General features: G+C 43.8%; 1 protein-coding gene across 2 annotated transcripts in view; it reads left to right on the top strand.

Annotated features, from left to right (window-relative positions):
* The window catches only part of LOC146343703 (broad substrate specificity ATP-binding cassette transporter ABCG2-like), a 39,194-nt gene that overhangs the window by 23,551 nt on the left and 1,283 nt on the right, over positions 1-14,360 (top strand). For both annotated transcript variants that reach the window (XM_084855590.1, XM_084855591.1), the window contains exons 13-15: positions 3,195-3,319; positions 5,215-5,369; positions 9,692-9,781. In XM_084855590.1, the coding sequence (XP_084711716.1) occupies positions 3,195-3,319; positions 5,215-5,369; positions 9,692-9,781 (370 nt within the window). The remainder of the gene's footprint in view (positions 1-3,194; positions 3,320-5,214; positions 5,370-9,691; positions 9,782-14,360) is intronic.

Raw genomic sequence — 14,360 nt, 5'->3', positions numbered from 1 at the left:
GGGAAGCCTTGATTGTCTCCTGTAGGCTCCTCACCCCCCTACAGTCCTGAGGCTGTGCAGGCTTCCCTAGAGCTGCTATTTATGTAATGAGAAGCATGCATGTGAATGGTTTTCATGCAAACAATATCTCATCTACTTAGGTCCTAAGTAGGGAGAATGGGATCGGCTTATATAAGAGGTGACATATTAAGGGTATGAAGCCATGCTAAAAAGACTATTTAACATTCAATTGCAAATTGCTTTATTTATTTATTTATTTATTTCATTTATATCCTGCCTTTTTTCCTCTTGCAAGGGACCCAAGGTGGCTTACATTATCCTCCTCCTCTCACATTTTATTCTGTGAGGTGGGTTGGGCTGAGAGTGTGTGACTGGCCCAAAGTCACCCAGTGAGCTTCCATAGCTGAGTGGGGACTAGAACCCAGATCTCCCGGCTCCCAGTCCAACACTCTTGCCACTAGGAAAACCCAATAAGTACCATCATTTAGAAAAAAAATGACCCAAATAGATTTGGAACTACAGTTCTTTAAAACAATTAATAGTGCTTTATATATCTTAGGTGAGCATGTTTATGCTTTACTAAATCCAGTAGACATTTCACATATATAATATCGAAAGCAAGCTATATTGTGAGAGTAGTACCTCCAAGGAGAGCCAGGGGCTAAGCATCACTTGGACATTTTAATGCTGAATCAATTGACTGGATTGTTATACCAGCTACTGAGAGACTGAGGAAGAGAGGGTGATTCCTAGGGATGGGTGAGAAATTAGTTTGGTTCACAATTTAGTGAAACTTACCAAATTCATACTTCCCAAACATAAACATGAACTGGAATGCAGTTAGACATTGAAATCCATACATTTCCAAAGTATGCAATGCAGTTTGAAGAAGAAAATATACATTAAATAATGTGCACAAAAAATGTGTGTATTTTAAAAAATGCATGCAAAAATGCATATATTTGAAAAAAAAAGTGCACAAATACTTTATTCAGTGGAAAAATTGCTTTAAAATGTATGTGGTGTTAAAGTGTGCACAAAAATGTGTACATTAAAATATACACAAATGTATATATATTTTTTAATGAGCAAAAAATCTATACACATTTCCACTCAGTCAAAAAAATTACAACTTACTTAATGCAGAATCAGGATGGAACAAACTCAGCATTGGAGATTAGAACTTAGCTTAGAATTGCAAATGAGAACCTGAGCAAAACTGAGCTTGACAGATTCACCCATCCCTAGTGGTACCAAACTAAGGACAATGACAAAACTGCAAAAAGCTTAAGATATCTGCCCAAAATACGGGGAAGCAGAAAAGAATTTCAATAGAAATGGAAAATATTCCAATGATGTGGTTTGGAAGAGAATGGGATTTTAGCAGTCTGATCATGATGGGATTTTATGGAAGCCTTTACATCCTCCCCCTCACTGAATTTTCTACCATTTTATTTGCATAAAGGCATGTTTTTAGGCCATTAGAACTGTAAAGAACCCCCAAAGTATAACTCCAGAATGACTGGCAATTGTTGCCTGCTAAAGACTGAAGGCAATCAATGGCAATCAGATATACATTTTTTTCCATTCACCTCAATGAAAGCTTACTGGACACCCAGATATACCACTTTTTAGATATTTCTTGCTAACTGGGGTTGATATTACCGGCAAAGAATGCCCTTGTTAATAACAGTATAAAATATAGGAACTAGTCTGCTCATAATTCCATATGTCATAAGTTTTCAATTGTCATGCCTATGGAGAACTGTTTCCACATTGACTAATCTGCTAAAGAATTCCTGCATTTGCACTGAACCCTTGCACATTGCAGAGGATTGTGGATCATGCCCAGGAATACAGACACAGTTCATGTGGGCCATTGGCCAGGCTTCTTCATCTTGTGTGCACTCCAGAACAAACCCTGGGCCTTCCAAGGGAAGTTAAGTAGTGGAGCAAGTTGGCTTTCTTGGAAGTTTCAGGGTCCATAGTTGAGTGGTAAAGCATGGGCTTTGTATGCAGGTTAAATCACTGGCATCTCCAGTTAAAAGGAGCATGTTATGGGTGATGGGGTTGGCTCTTCTCTGTCTGAGTCTCTGGAAAGCTTCTGCCAGTCCCAGCAGACAGTATTCGGCTTGATAAGCCTTGTCCAACCAGATGCCCTCCAGATGTTTTGAATTACAACTCCCATCAGCCCCAGCCAGCGTGGCCTATGTCCAGGGAATTCTGGTCCAAATAATCTAGAGGATGCCATGTTCAGGATGGACAGATAGCCCGATCTGGTTATTTCCTATGACTTGGGTCCTAAAATAAGTTAAGGGAAGGAAAGCCTCCCCTCCCCACCCTGAAACCACTTGCACCCCCCCAAGACTTTCTGGAGGGCCAGGGCCCCTCCTGAACAATGGGGGGGGGCTGCTGGAGGAAGGAGGAGATGGGTAACTTTCCTAACATGAATTTCCTTAAGTTAGAAAGTGATCCTATGGGAAGCCCACATGAGTGCAACAGCACCCTCTCACTCATGTTCCCCACCAACTGGTATTGAGAGGCACACTGCCTCTGATACTGGAGGTAATATATAGCCATCATGGCCAGTAGCCTTTTATAGGCTTATCTTTCATAAATTTGTGTAATCCCTTTTTAAAGAAACCATCCAAGTTTGGCTTCGTTCACTACATCTTGTGGTAGCGAATTCCATAGTTTAACTATGCACTGTATGAAGAAGCCCTTCCTTTTTTCTGTCCTGAATCTCCCACCAGTCAGCTTCATGGGATGACCCTGGGTTCTAGTATTTGAGAGAAGGGGGAAAATGTCTCCCTATCCACTTTCTCCACACCATGCATAATTTTGTACATCTCTATCAGGTCACCCTGTACTCACCCTTTTTTTAAAGCTAAACCATCCCAGACATTATAAAGTCTCCTCATAAGGGAGTTGCTGCAGCCCCTTGATCATTTTAGTTGCCTTTCTCTGCACTTTTACCAGCTCCATAATAGCCTTTTTGAGGTGCAGAGACCAGAACTGTACACAATATTCTCCACCTATCTGAGGATCCAAACCTCTGTTCCATAGCATATTTACCATTACTGACATCATAAACTTCAGAGTAAGCCTGGTCCCAACTTGAAAAGGACTACCATTTATAGCTTTGTTCCTTGATTATGCAAGTCTTGAATATGTGCATCTATTTTGCATTGTAGACATGAATACATAAGTGGCTACTATAGAGTGTCCGCATATTTCTTCTCGAAGATAATAGCCGATATGGTGCCCATGAGGACTTTGCCAGGCATCATCCTCACCTGCTTAAATTATTTCACGATAGGCAAGTATACCACCAAAACAATGTGTCTGCTCCCTCCCAAATAGGTAGCAGGGTTACAATTTTCCTTTTGTCTCCTGAACCTTTCTTTAAATGTAAATTATATGAAAGTTTAATTATAAAATAATAGATAATATAAAGATGCCCAGTGCTTGAATTACAGTTGGTGAGTCACATGGAGGGGTCCCTGATCCCCTTAACTTTTTTTGACAGCTTCCTTAGCTTCCGTTTCTAGAATTATCCTGGAGAAGGGCCACCTGGCACCCCGAACAGAACTCCTTTTTGCAGGTGTGGATACACAACAACATTTTGGTGCAGGTCACACTTGTGTATTGTATTTGCAAAATATTTTGAGTTTTTTTGTTTTTAAACAAAAGAGGGTGCAAGGGGGGAGGAATGCTAAGTTATTGTTCTAACCAAATGGACAGATGTAATGTGGAGCTAAGAGCTCCAGCGTGCACTGCCCCTTTGTAAACAGTGGCTATGTAGAAGTATTCCTGCTGTGATTGCTCCTTCTCCAACCTGGCATCTTGGACTACAGATCCCTCTATCTCTAGCCAGCACAACCAATGGCCATGCTGGCTGAGAATGATGGGAGTCATACTCAAGACATCTGGAGGGCACCAGGTTGGGCAAGGCTGTTCCATAGCCTTTTTAATTTGACAGATGCTTAGGGCCTAATCCTATGCATATTTAGACAGAAAAAGTCCTTCAACTCCCAGCATGCCCCAGCTGGCAGGGGCATGCTGGGAACTGAAGGACTTTTTCTCTGTCTAAGCATGCATAGGATTGGGCCCTTAATCATTTTTCTTGTGGGCAGCATCATGATCACTCTGTACAGTGGAACTTACTTTCAAGTAATGTATTCAGGACTAGGGTATTGCAACCACCATGGACCCATATCCAAGATAACAGGGGTGCATAACCTTTTGAGCCCTGAGGGCTGCATGGGATGTTGGCTTGGGAACTTGCACACATCCTAGCAATCCTGGTACAGATCTCTCTTTCCTCATTGCGATCAGTATCGGGATTGCTGTGGGAGGGAACACAGAGCCTCCCCACTCCTCCAGTGATTCCAGCAATCCGATCCCAATTGTTCTTTCCTCACTGCTGCTACTGATGAGGAAAGAGAGATCTGGGGGAGAGAAGACCAGCAATCAGTGGCCGTAGAGGTGTTGGTGGCTGCAATTGCAATGGTACAGTCTGTGGGGAATGGGCAGGGAGGAAATCATTAGCAGGGGTGGGGGGTTGCAGGCAAGGCTTTCAGTGGTGCATTTGGCGCATGTTGCACACCCTGCTGCAGCAGAAGAAAATGCATGGGCAAAAAGAGAGCAGCTTACAACTTTGAGCAGCATGCAACTTCCAGCGTGTTGGAAGGCTGTTATTGGCTGTGCACTTGGCTTTTTAAATAACAGCAGCATGAGACATTATGTATCAATCTTCCCCAACCCGGGGGTCCTCCAGGCTAGTTGGGGATGATGGGCGTTGTAGTTCAAGACCTCTGGAGGGCACAATGAAGGGGAAACATTCATTGTATGTTCAGTTTACACTGAACACAGGACACAAAACACGATGGGCAACAGTACTCTTCCCTGGCAACTAAAAGCAAACTGTGATATTATGGGTTGCAATCCTATGTGTCAGCTTTCCCCAACCTGGCACCCTCCAGATGTTGGCTAGGGATGATGGGAATTGAAGTCCAAAACGTCTGGAGTGCCCCAGGTTGGGGAAGGCTGCTGTACACACTTATATGGGAGTAAACCCCACTGAATTTAGTGGTCATTACTTCTGAGCAGACATGCATGGGATTGATTATGCTGCATATGGGTAAAATTCTACTATGGAGAAATGTTGACGCTGAGTATGTATGCATATTGATATTTTAAAATCTGTTTTAGGTTTCAAGCCAACTGTGGCAGCATTCTTTATCATGATGATTACTATTGTATTAGTCGCCTACGCAGCCAGTTCTATGTCTTTGGCAATAGCAACAGGACAAAATGTTACCTCAGTTGCAAACATGCTCATAAATATCTGCTTTGTTTTTATGATTGTGAGTGCTAGATTATTCTTTTCTCTGAATACTTACTTAAAAAAAATGTGTGTAACTATTGTACATTTAAGAAGCCAGTTTCCAACATTTCATCCATCATCCCAACTTCCATCATACCTTGATGAGGCCAAGTAACAGAATCCAGAGTCGAACAATGCGCATAGGAGAAGGTTTGACTTTTAATGGCAGCGAGTACCGGTGGTGGCCCAATCTGTGGAGCTGTAGGACTCTGGGGCAGAAGTTCAGGGCCGCACTGAGCAGAACATGCAGTGGGGCCTCAAACACAAGCGGGGCTGGCTTACCGCGTTTTGAAGTAATTGAAATAATACACCTTGCCATCTAAAGAATGCACTCCGTAAGACCATTATGTCCACAGTCTAAATTACCTAACTGCACCACTGGCCCCAACAGTCATATCCCATCTGAACACCATTACTTTCTCCAGTGTATAAACTGAATGCCCATGGACGAGAATAAGGTACTACAGTAAAGAGATTTATGATCCACCCCTGGCACTTGGGGTCCTTGCAAGATATGTTCCCTACCTCCACACACAACCTACCTTTCATAATGACTGGCATTATATTTGTATTTAACGAGATGGATGCATTCTCTTCCTTCAATATTACGTAGTCTATAATAGCGTAGAGGGTGGTCCAGCCCCCTACTGTGTCTTTTTCCTCTCGTGTGTGCTGCTCAATATGTGGTTTTCCCTTCCATCAGCCCTCCTCCTGCATGTGCAGAGTTGTGCATGTCATTTTTGCATATAGGGCGACTCTCTTCAATCTACTGCCCCCCAGATGTTTTGGACTATAATCAGTGGTTTAGTGGTAAATTTTGAAGTGCAGGTGCTAGGAGCAGGTCTGCTAGGAGCAGGTCTTTTGTAAAGCTAATAGCTCCTAATTGCCACCTCAAAATACTTTACAACAAAGAACAATATACTGTTGCTGGGAAAATTTATCCTTGCCCCAGCTCAGAGGGAACAGGGAATCCTGAGCTGTGTGCATGTGTGGTAGAGGGCATCAGTGTCCCTGCTAATCAGAAAGTCCTAGTGCTGTATCTCGGAGAGTTTGGCTCCACTACACCACTGACTACAACTCCCAGCCAGCTGGAGCTTGAACTGTAAAACATCTAGAGGCCATCAGCTTGAGGAAGGTTGATACAGGGGATGGACTGGGAAGGGATCATCCTTGAATTATTTAAATTCCATACTATCTATATTTAAGCACGATGCACATTGAAAGTTTAGGTTATTAATTTATTATTAATCTGATCGACCACTTGTGTGCTTGACCCTTGCCCTTCATGGCTTATTAAATCAAACAAGGAGGGGTTGTCCGGCTGGGTCCAGGAGGTTGTAAATTCCTCCTTGAGAGAGGGAGTGGTGCCTGCTGCTTTAAAAGAGGCAGTAATTAGACCACTCCTGAAAAAGCCTAACCTGGACCCAGAGGATGTTAACAATTATAGGCCAGTGGCCAACATCCCCTTCCTGGGCAAGGTGCTTGAGCGGGTGGTTGTAGGACAGCTCCAGGCACTCTTGAATGAAACGGATTATCTAGATCCATTTCAATCGGGCTTCAGGCCTAGTTTTGGAACGGAAACTGCCTTGGTCGCCCTGTGGGATGACCTCTGCTGGGAGAGGGACAGGGGGAGTGCGACCCTGTTGATTCTCCTGGACCTCTCAGCGGCTTTCGATACCATCGACCATGGTATCCTTCTGGATAGGTTGTCTGGGTTGGGAGTTGGAGGCACTGCACTACAGTGGTTCTGCTCCTACTTGGATGGCCGATTCCAGAAGGTGGTGCTGGGGGATTATTGCTCTGTGCCATGGCAATTGTGCCATGGGGTTCCACAGGGCTCTATTTTATCCCCCATGCTGTTTAACATCTACATGAAACTGCTGGGGGAGGTTATCCGGAGGTGTGGGCTGAGGTGCCATCAATATGCGGATGACACCCAGCTCTACCTCTCTTTCTCATCAAACCCAGGTGAGGCAGTGGCTGTTCTGAACCAGTGCCTGGGCATGGCAATGGACTGGATGAGGGCTAATAAACTGAAACTCAATCCAGACAAGACGGAGGTACTGTTAGTGGGTGGTTTGTCTGCCCGGCTAGGTGATATTCAACCTGTTCTGGAGGGGGTTGCACTCCCTCTAAAGGATCAGGTTCGTAGTTTGGGGGTGCTCTTGGATCCAGAACTGTCACTTGAGGCACAGGTGAACTCGGTGGCACGGAGCACTTTTTATCAGCTTAGGCTGGTATACCAACTACGCCCTTATCTGGACAGAGATAGCCTAGCTACAGTTATCCATGCTCTGATAACTTCTCGTCTGGATTACTGCAATGCGTTATACGTGGGGCTGCCTTTGAAAACGGTCCGGAAACTTCAGCTGGTCCAAAATAGGGCAGCAAGATTGTTAACAGGGACTGGCCTGCGAGCTGATATTACGCCAGTACTTTTCCAGCTGCACTGGCTGCCAGTCCGTTTCCGGGCCCGATTCAAAGTGCTGGTGTTAACATTCAAAGCCCTTAACGGCTTGGGGCCAGGTTACCTGAAGGATCGCCTCCTCCCATATGTGCCTGCCCGGACCTTAAGATCATCATCAGCGGCCCTTCTCCGTGAGCCCCTGCCAAAGGAAGTGAGGCGGGTGGCTACTAGGAGGAGGGCTTTTTCTGTTGTGCCACCCCGGCTCTGGAATGAGCTCCCTAGTGAGGTTCGCCTGGCACCTACATTGTACTCCTTTCGGCGCCAGGTGAAGACCTTTTTATTTTCCCAGGCTTTTTAGCTTTCTAAATTTTTATCTTTGCTGTTTTAAATCTGTATTTTAAATTCCTGTACTGCTGCTAGGTTTTATTGTGGTTGTATTGTTATATTGTGGTTTTAATGTTCTATATATTTTAAATTGTTTTATTGTGTGTTGTTTGGTTTTAATTTTTGTGAACCGCCCAGAGAGCTTCGGCTATTGGGCGGTATAGAAATGAAATAAATAAATAAATAAATAAAAATTTCTAAAGCTAAAAAATATTGAGCACAATTCAGCCAGAATTAGGCTGAAATTCTATATCCACTGTACTTGGGAATAAGCTCAATTGAACTCATTGGGGCTTACTTCTGAGTACACATGTATAGGATTGCATTGTTAACCACTGTGACATCCCATTGATTTTGGTGGCAGCCCAATGTGGGATGCCACAGCTAAAGAAAAAGTGACAGAGTCTTGTAGTTCCTTAAAGCCTTAACACATTTATTATGGCATAAGTTTTTGTGGACTGCAATCCACTTCATCAGACGCATAAAGTGTTATGCTGAGTTACAAGTATGGTTGGGATACATAGACATATGGCTGGGATGTATACAGCTGTAATGTACACTTCATGCATCTGATGAAGTGGACCACAGATTTTTTTTGTGGAAAGAAAGAAGGCGGAAGAAGTGGTGGGAAAACACAGGAGAGTCACACGTTGAGGACCCCGACCTCTAGACCCTCCGACTCCATAAAATTCCATGGATGAGGCAGGGCCTCATCTGAAAGCACCTTAATCTCAATAGAAATTAGTTACCTGCTCCTGAACACGAATGTGAATAGGTTTCCACCTCTGATCAGTGTTTCTGTGGCCTGCAGTTAGTTTTCACATGTGGAGCAACTCACAGCCATCACTTTGTGGCACTTAAGCATTACAGGCACAAGGGCCAAAGGCAATAAAAAATGTATTCAGTTGGTTGAATTTCAAAAGGTACATGCTTTGCTGATAGTAGGGAGCTCCTGCTCATGCAGAGGGAGAATTTTTTTATTTATTTCATTTCTATACTGCCCAATAGCCGAAGCTCTCTGGGCGGTTCACAAAAATTAAAACCAAACAGCACACAATAAAACAATTTAAAATATATAGAACATTAAAGCCACAATATAACACTGCAACCGCAATAAAACCTAGCAGCACTGCAGGAGTTTAAATACAGATTTAAAACAGCAAAGCTAAAAGTTCAGAAAGCTAAAATGCTAAAATGCCTGGGAGAATAAAAAGGTCTTCACCTGGCGCCTAAAGGAATACAATGTAGGTGCCAGGCGAACCTCGCTAGGAAGCTCATTCCAGAGCTGGGGTGCCACAGCAGAAAAAGCCCTCCTCCTAGTAAAAGAAGAACTCTGGGAATCCTGCTTTTTGGTAAACAATGAAAGCCACAGATCCACTTGTGCATGTATTTAATGCTGGTCACTGCTGCAAATGAATTCTTTACATAAAGGTGAAATTCTTTAGGGCTCTGAACAAAATTCTGTTTTGTAACAGCCATCCTTTTCCCTGCTCCTTTTCTTTTGTTTTCAGGTTTTCTCTGGCTTGTTAGTAAATATCACAACCATTTCACCTTGGTTGCTGTGGCTGAAGTTCTTCAGTATCCCTCGCTACGGCCTGAATGTAAGTTTTAATGTGTTTTTTTTGTTTAGAATTTTTTTTTTGACAGAAAGTTTAGAACTCACCACCAAATATCCCCTGATTGGAGAAATACTCACCAGAGAATGCTGTCCTCTTCCTCAGCACAGCCTGACAAGGTCTCTAAGGACCAACCAGACATGCACATATTTAAGAAAAAGGTGGTTGCCCCGTGGGTATTTGAGTTTAAATTTAACCCTTTGAAAGAGGAGAGGGGAGAGGAAAAGAGGAAGATTGCTTTTTTCTTTTCCTCTCTTTTCTTTTCCTCTCTTTTCCTCTCTTTTCTTTACTTTACCTTACTTTTCCTTTCTTTTTCTTTTTGTTACTGTTATGTCCTCATAAGAATATTGCATTGTTGGGAAACTGTAGTCATTGATCAGGTTGTTGGTATTGTTTATTTCATTTATAAAGACAAAATAAATAAAAAGTATATAAAAAAAAGAAACAGGTGGTTGCCTGTTTGCTTTTAAAGCAGGGATGGGAGGAAACGACTTTTTTAAAAAACCAAATGGTATGTGTGAGAGGGGAGTGAAACCTGATCCCTTCTTCGGTGCTACCTTGTTGTGATGGTCAGTCATTCCCTCCACAGTTTGCCTCGCTTGCTGTGTCCTGAGGAGAAACAGCTGAAAGCTAGGGATGTCAGAGAATTCTGCCACGGATCTCGGTGAGGCCAAATGCCAGTGCATTCGGCCCCCCGAAATCTGTGGCGGAATGAAGCCCCCCACCCCCCCACCCCGTGAAAGGCGTGCGAAACGGAGCACTTACCTGCTGCCGTTCACGCTGCTTTGCAAATCCGCTTCTTCATTATAGCCGTGATAGGCTACGTAAATACTTAAGTAGCCTATCACGGCTAACACAGGGACGCCATTTGCGTCCCTGCGGAGGCCATGATAGGCTATGTAAGTATTTACGTAGCCTATCACGGCAAAAAAAAAAAAAGGAATGCAAATGATGGTGGCTACGGCGGCCGCCATTTACGTTCCCTTTTTTTTTGCCGTGATAGGCTACGTAAATATTTATGTAGCCTATTATGGCAAAACAGAGGGGCACAAATGGAGGCCACTACGCCATTTGCGCCCGTCTTTTGCTGTGATAGGCTACGTAAATATTTACGTAGCCTATCATGGCAAAATACAGGGATGCAAATGGTAGCAGCTATGGCGGCCGCCATTTGTGTCCCTGTGCAGGCTGCCCAGTGGCCAGATGTCTGGCTGCAGGTGGCCCCAGCAGGCGGCTCCATGGAGTTGTCGCGGAGCAGAGCCGGCCTGGGGAGAATTTTGGGGGGAGGGACGGAGCGCTTCCCCCCCACCGCGAATGTCACCCTTCGAAAAGGTAAGTGACTTTCGTACATCCCTACTGAAAGCAGCCATGTGCAAGGGAGCTATTGTGGAGGAGGGACTGGGTTCTGCTTTACTCTCCCATGTGCTGTGTTTGATATTACAACTAGATCACCCCATCTCTGCTTTATAGCAAAACGTGTTCATTGAACAGTTATTTATTATTCAAACTACTTATATACTGCTTGATACTTATATACCGTAAGATCTGTAAGCTGTTTACATAAGAAATACATAAAATCCAATATAAAATCCAATATGAAATAATAAATACATTAAAACCTTACAGAAACAGTAAACTAGAGCAGTCCCATTACATGTCAGGGAAAGCTTGAGTAAACTGGTGTGTCTCCAAAAGGCATCTAAAGTTTGCCACACTTTCTGCCATACGTGTGTGTGTGGGGAGAACATTCCAGAGGGTGGGTGCCATTACCGAGAAGGTCCGCTTACTTGGTGACACGCTGTTGGTTGTGGAACATATGCGTGTCTGGTTTGGTTTTGAGTTCTTTATTAAGACCCAGACATTCCACTGGGCTGCAGCAGAGGGAGACTAGGTGGGCTATTCCATCAGCTCTGCTGAGAGACCAGCTGTCTTTGGCTCCCTGAACTGTCGCCTAGCAGCAGCCATCCTGTCAGGCTGCAGAGCAAAGGGAAAGAAAGAATAATGGAATCATAGAATAGTAGGGTTGGAAGGGGCCTATAAGACCATCGAGTCCAACCCCCTGCTCAGTACAGGAATCCAAGCAGGGCCATTCCATCAGTCTGCCTGAACTGTTTTTATCCCAATAGTTTAAGAACTCTTGCCCGAGTTTCCTTCCTTCTTTCTCCTTTATTCCTTTTTTCTTGCATGTATGTCTTTTTATATTGTAAGCCTGAGGGTAGAGCCTATTTTACTATTGGTCTTTGTTAGCCACTCTGAGAGCCTTTTTGGCTAAAGAGGAGGGCAAAAATGCTTTAATTCATAATAAAGAGGTCAAGAGGACCCCCTTTTGCTCACTCTGGCACCGAGAAGTAGACCCACCCTCTAGGCTGGAGCTGCAACTGCTGATGTCTTAAGTGAAGCCTCCTCTTAGACAAATATTAGCATTCCTTCTATTTTTATCAACTAAATCTGTTGTGCTGGGTTCTGTGCGGGAGGCCGCTTCTGCCCCCTTTGATTCATACATTACTTAATGCAGTGCTTGTCTTTATGCAATGGAGGAAGATGCCTGCCTCATCCCTGTTTATGATTGCACATATAAAAAGTTTCCACCCTGATGATTGGTGGTGTGAACTGGACAATCTCCCCATACTTTTTTTTGAGGGGTAGGGAGTCATGTGAACTGGGCACCCACATAAGCAGGAATCAGCATAGAATGCCAGCCTATTCATAAGACCATCCATGCGGTAGAAGGAAGGGAAGAGCATTGGATCTGGTAATATGTGAACCAGGGATGCATCTTTAAAACTTCAGAACATTAGGGTCTCCTGTCCCCTTTATATGTTAAAACAGTTCGCATACTTATTTGAAGTCATATTTGAAGATAGTAAATGAAAGTCACTGTGCTGTTCACAAGTTGCCTTTCTGAGGTAACAATTCGCACTGTCAAGCTCAAAAGTGATTGCCTTCATAGCTTCCAACATGGCCTGGTTTGCATCAATTTGGCTGCCATTTTTAAATGTAGTGTACACAGTAAAACAGACAGGACCAAAATTCACAGGGTGGGGTGGGAAGATGGACAGAGGTGTAAAATAATATCTAAGGGTAGTTGTGACCTACTGCATTGTGGAACTATCTTCCTGCATTGTGGAACTATCTTCCTGCACGGTCATTCCTTTGTATTTCCAATTGCTTCATAATCACTTGCCAGAGGCTTTCAAAATTCTTCAGAAAATTTCACTGTCTAAAGTAAAGTCCAAATGGTAACTTCACCCTTACTCTGCCAGTGCCAAAACTTTAAAAAGGTCTTGTGCACTATCCAAATTTCAATTCTGGTTTATCTATTCCAGTCGGTTTGGTGCCACCTGTCACAGGTTGCTTCATCCTGCTACATGGCACGACTGGATTTGGGGAATTCTCTCCTTCTCCCTGCCAAGGAATCCCAGCATATGGATGCTTTGCACACTGCAGAGAATTCTGGGAAGTGTTCTACAGTGCCCACTCAGTATATGGATGCTGCTGGTTAGGCCTATAGGACTTGTCATTTTGTCTGAGCCAATACTATGTTTTCTAGAACATGGGTGGGCAGAAAGTAGAGCTCCAGGTGTTTTGGACTTCAGCTCCCAGCATTCCTGACCATTCACAGTGCTAGCAAGGGCGTATGGAAGTTGAAGTTCAAAACATCTAGAGATCTACCTTTTGCCTAGCCCTGCACTAGAAAACACACCCAATTCTGCACGATACAGGGGATTGGTAGCTGTGGGCAAACTATCTTTCAGGGGACTTATCTGCAATTCTTCTCTGCTAGTACCTTCTCATTGAAGAGTCCCAGATAAGCTTCCAAGAAAGTCCAGGGTTTCTCTGACATCACTGGAAACATCTAAAAGTTGCACCCATTATGTAACAGTGACACCTGGTGGTGTATATTGTGAACTGCATCGTGGGTGCCCCTTAGAAACCATATTGTCTCTCATTCTTGTGTGTGTGTGTGTGTGTGTGTGGTTAGTTAGAATCTCTTTAAAGGTTGTTTATTTATTTATTTGTATCAGAGCTGTAAAGCAGGAGTTTCTAGACTTGAAAAAAGCACTGGTGACGTAGGTGCTACAAATGTAACAAAACTGGTGAGCAGCAGAGTTGGGTGAGGAACGTGCACCTGCATGAAAAAGCTGACGGGAAGTTGAATAGGGTTGGTCTTTTTTTTCACTGTATGCTTGAACTGGATGGTTGTTACACAACATTTCCCAGTAGCATTCTCAAAGCAGGAGCAGCAGCACTTGCCCCTGGCATATATTGCATGAGTTCTTGTCAGTAAGGATAGTCAGATGGGAAGAGAGAGAAAGGGCTCCTACATGTTCAGTAGTTGGGTTCTACACTACCAAAGGTACAAGGGCCCTGTCTTCTTTTCCAGGAGGTTTCCCTGTCCATCCTACTGTTCAGACATTGCTTTCTGCCCATCCCCCAAATCTGCATGGCAAAACCAGGAGCAGGCCTTAAGTTTGCATGCTTCTTCCATTTACCCCTGGGGTGAACAATCAAACTGGGAGATCCTAGTTATTTGTTTGGGCAATCTCCTCTAATCCTGGATACT

The sequence above is a fragment of the Heloderma suspectum genome, chromosome 5 (assembly GCF_057233095.1).
Source record: "Heloderma suspectum isolate Gila_16-S chromosome 5, 16-S_ref, whole genome shotgun sequence".
In the NCBI taxonomy this organism is placed as follows: domain Eukaryota; kingdom Metazoa; phylum Chordata; class Lepidosauria; order Squamata; family Helodermatidae; genus Heloderma; species Heloderma suspectum.
This window is presented reverse-complemented; position numbering and strand designations above follow the sequence as displayed.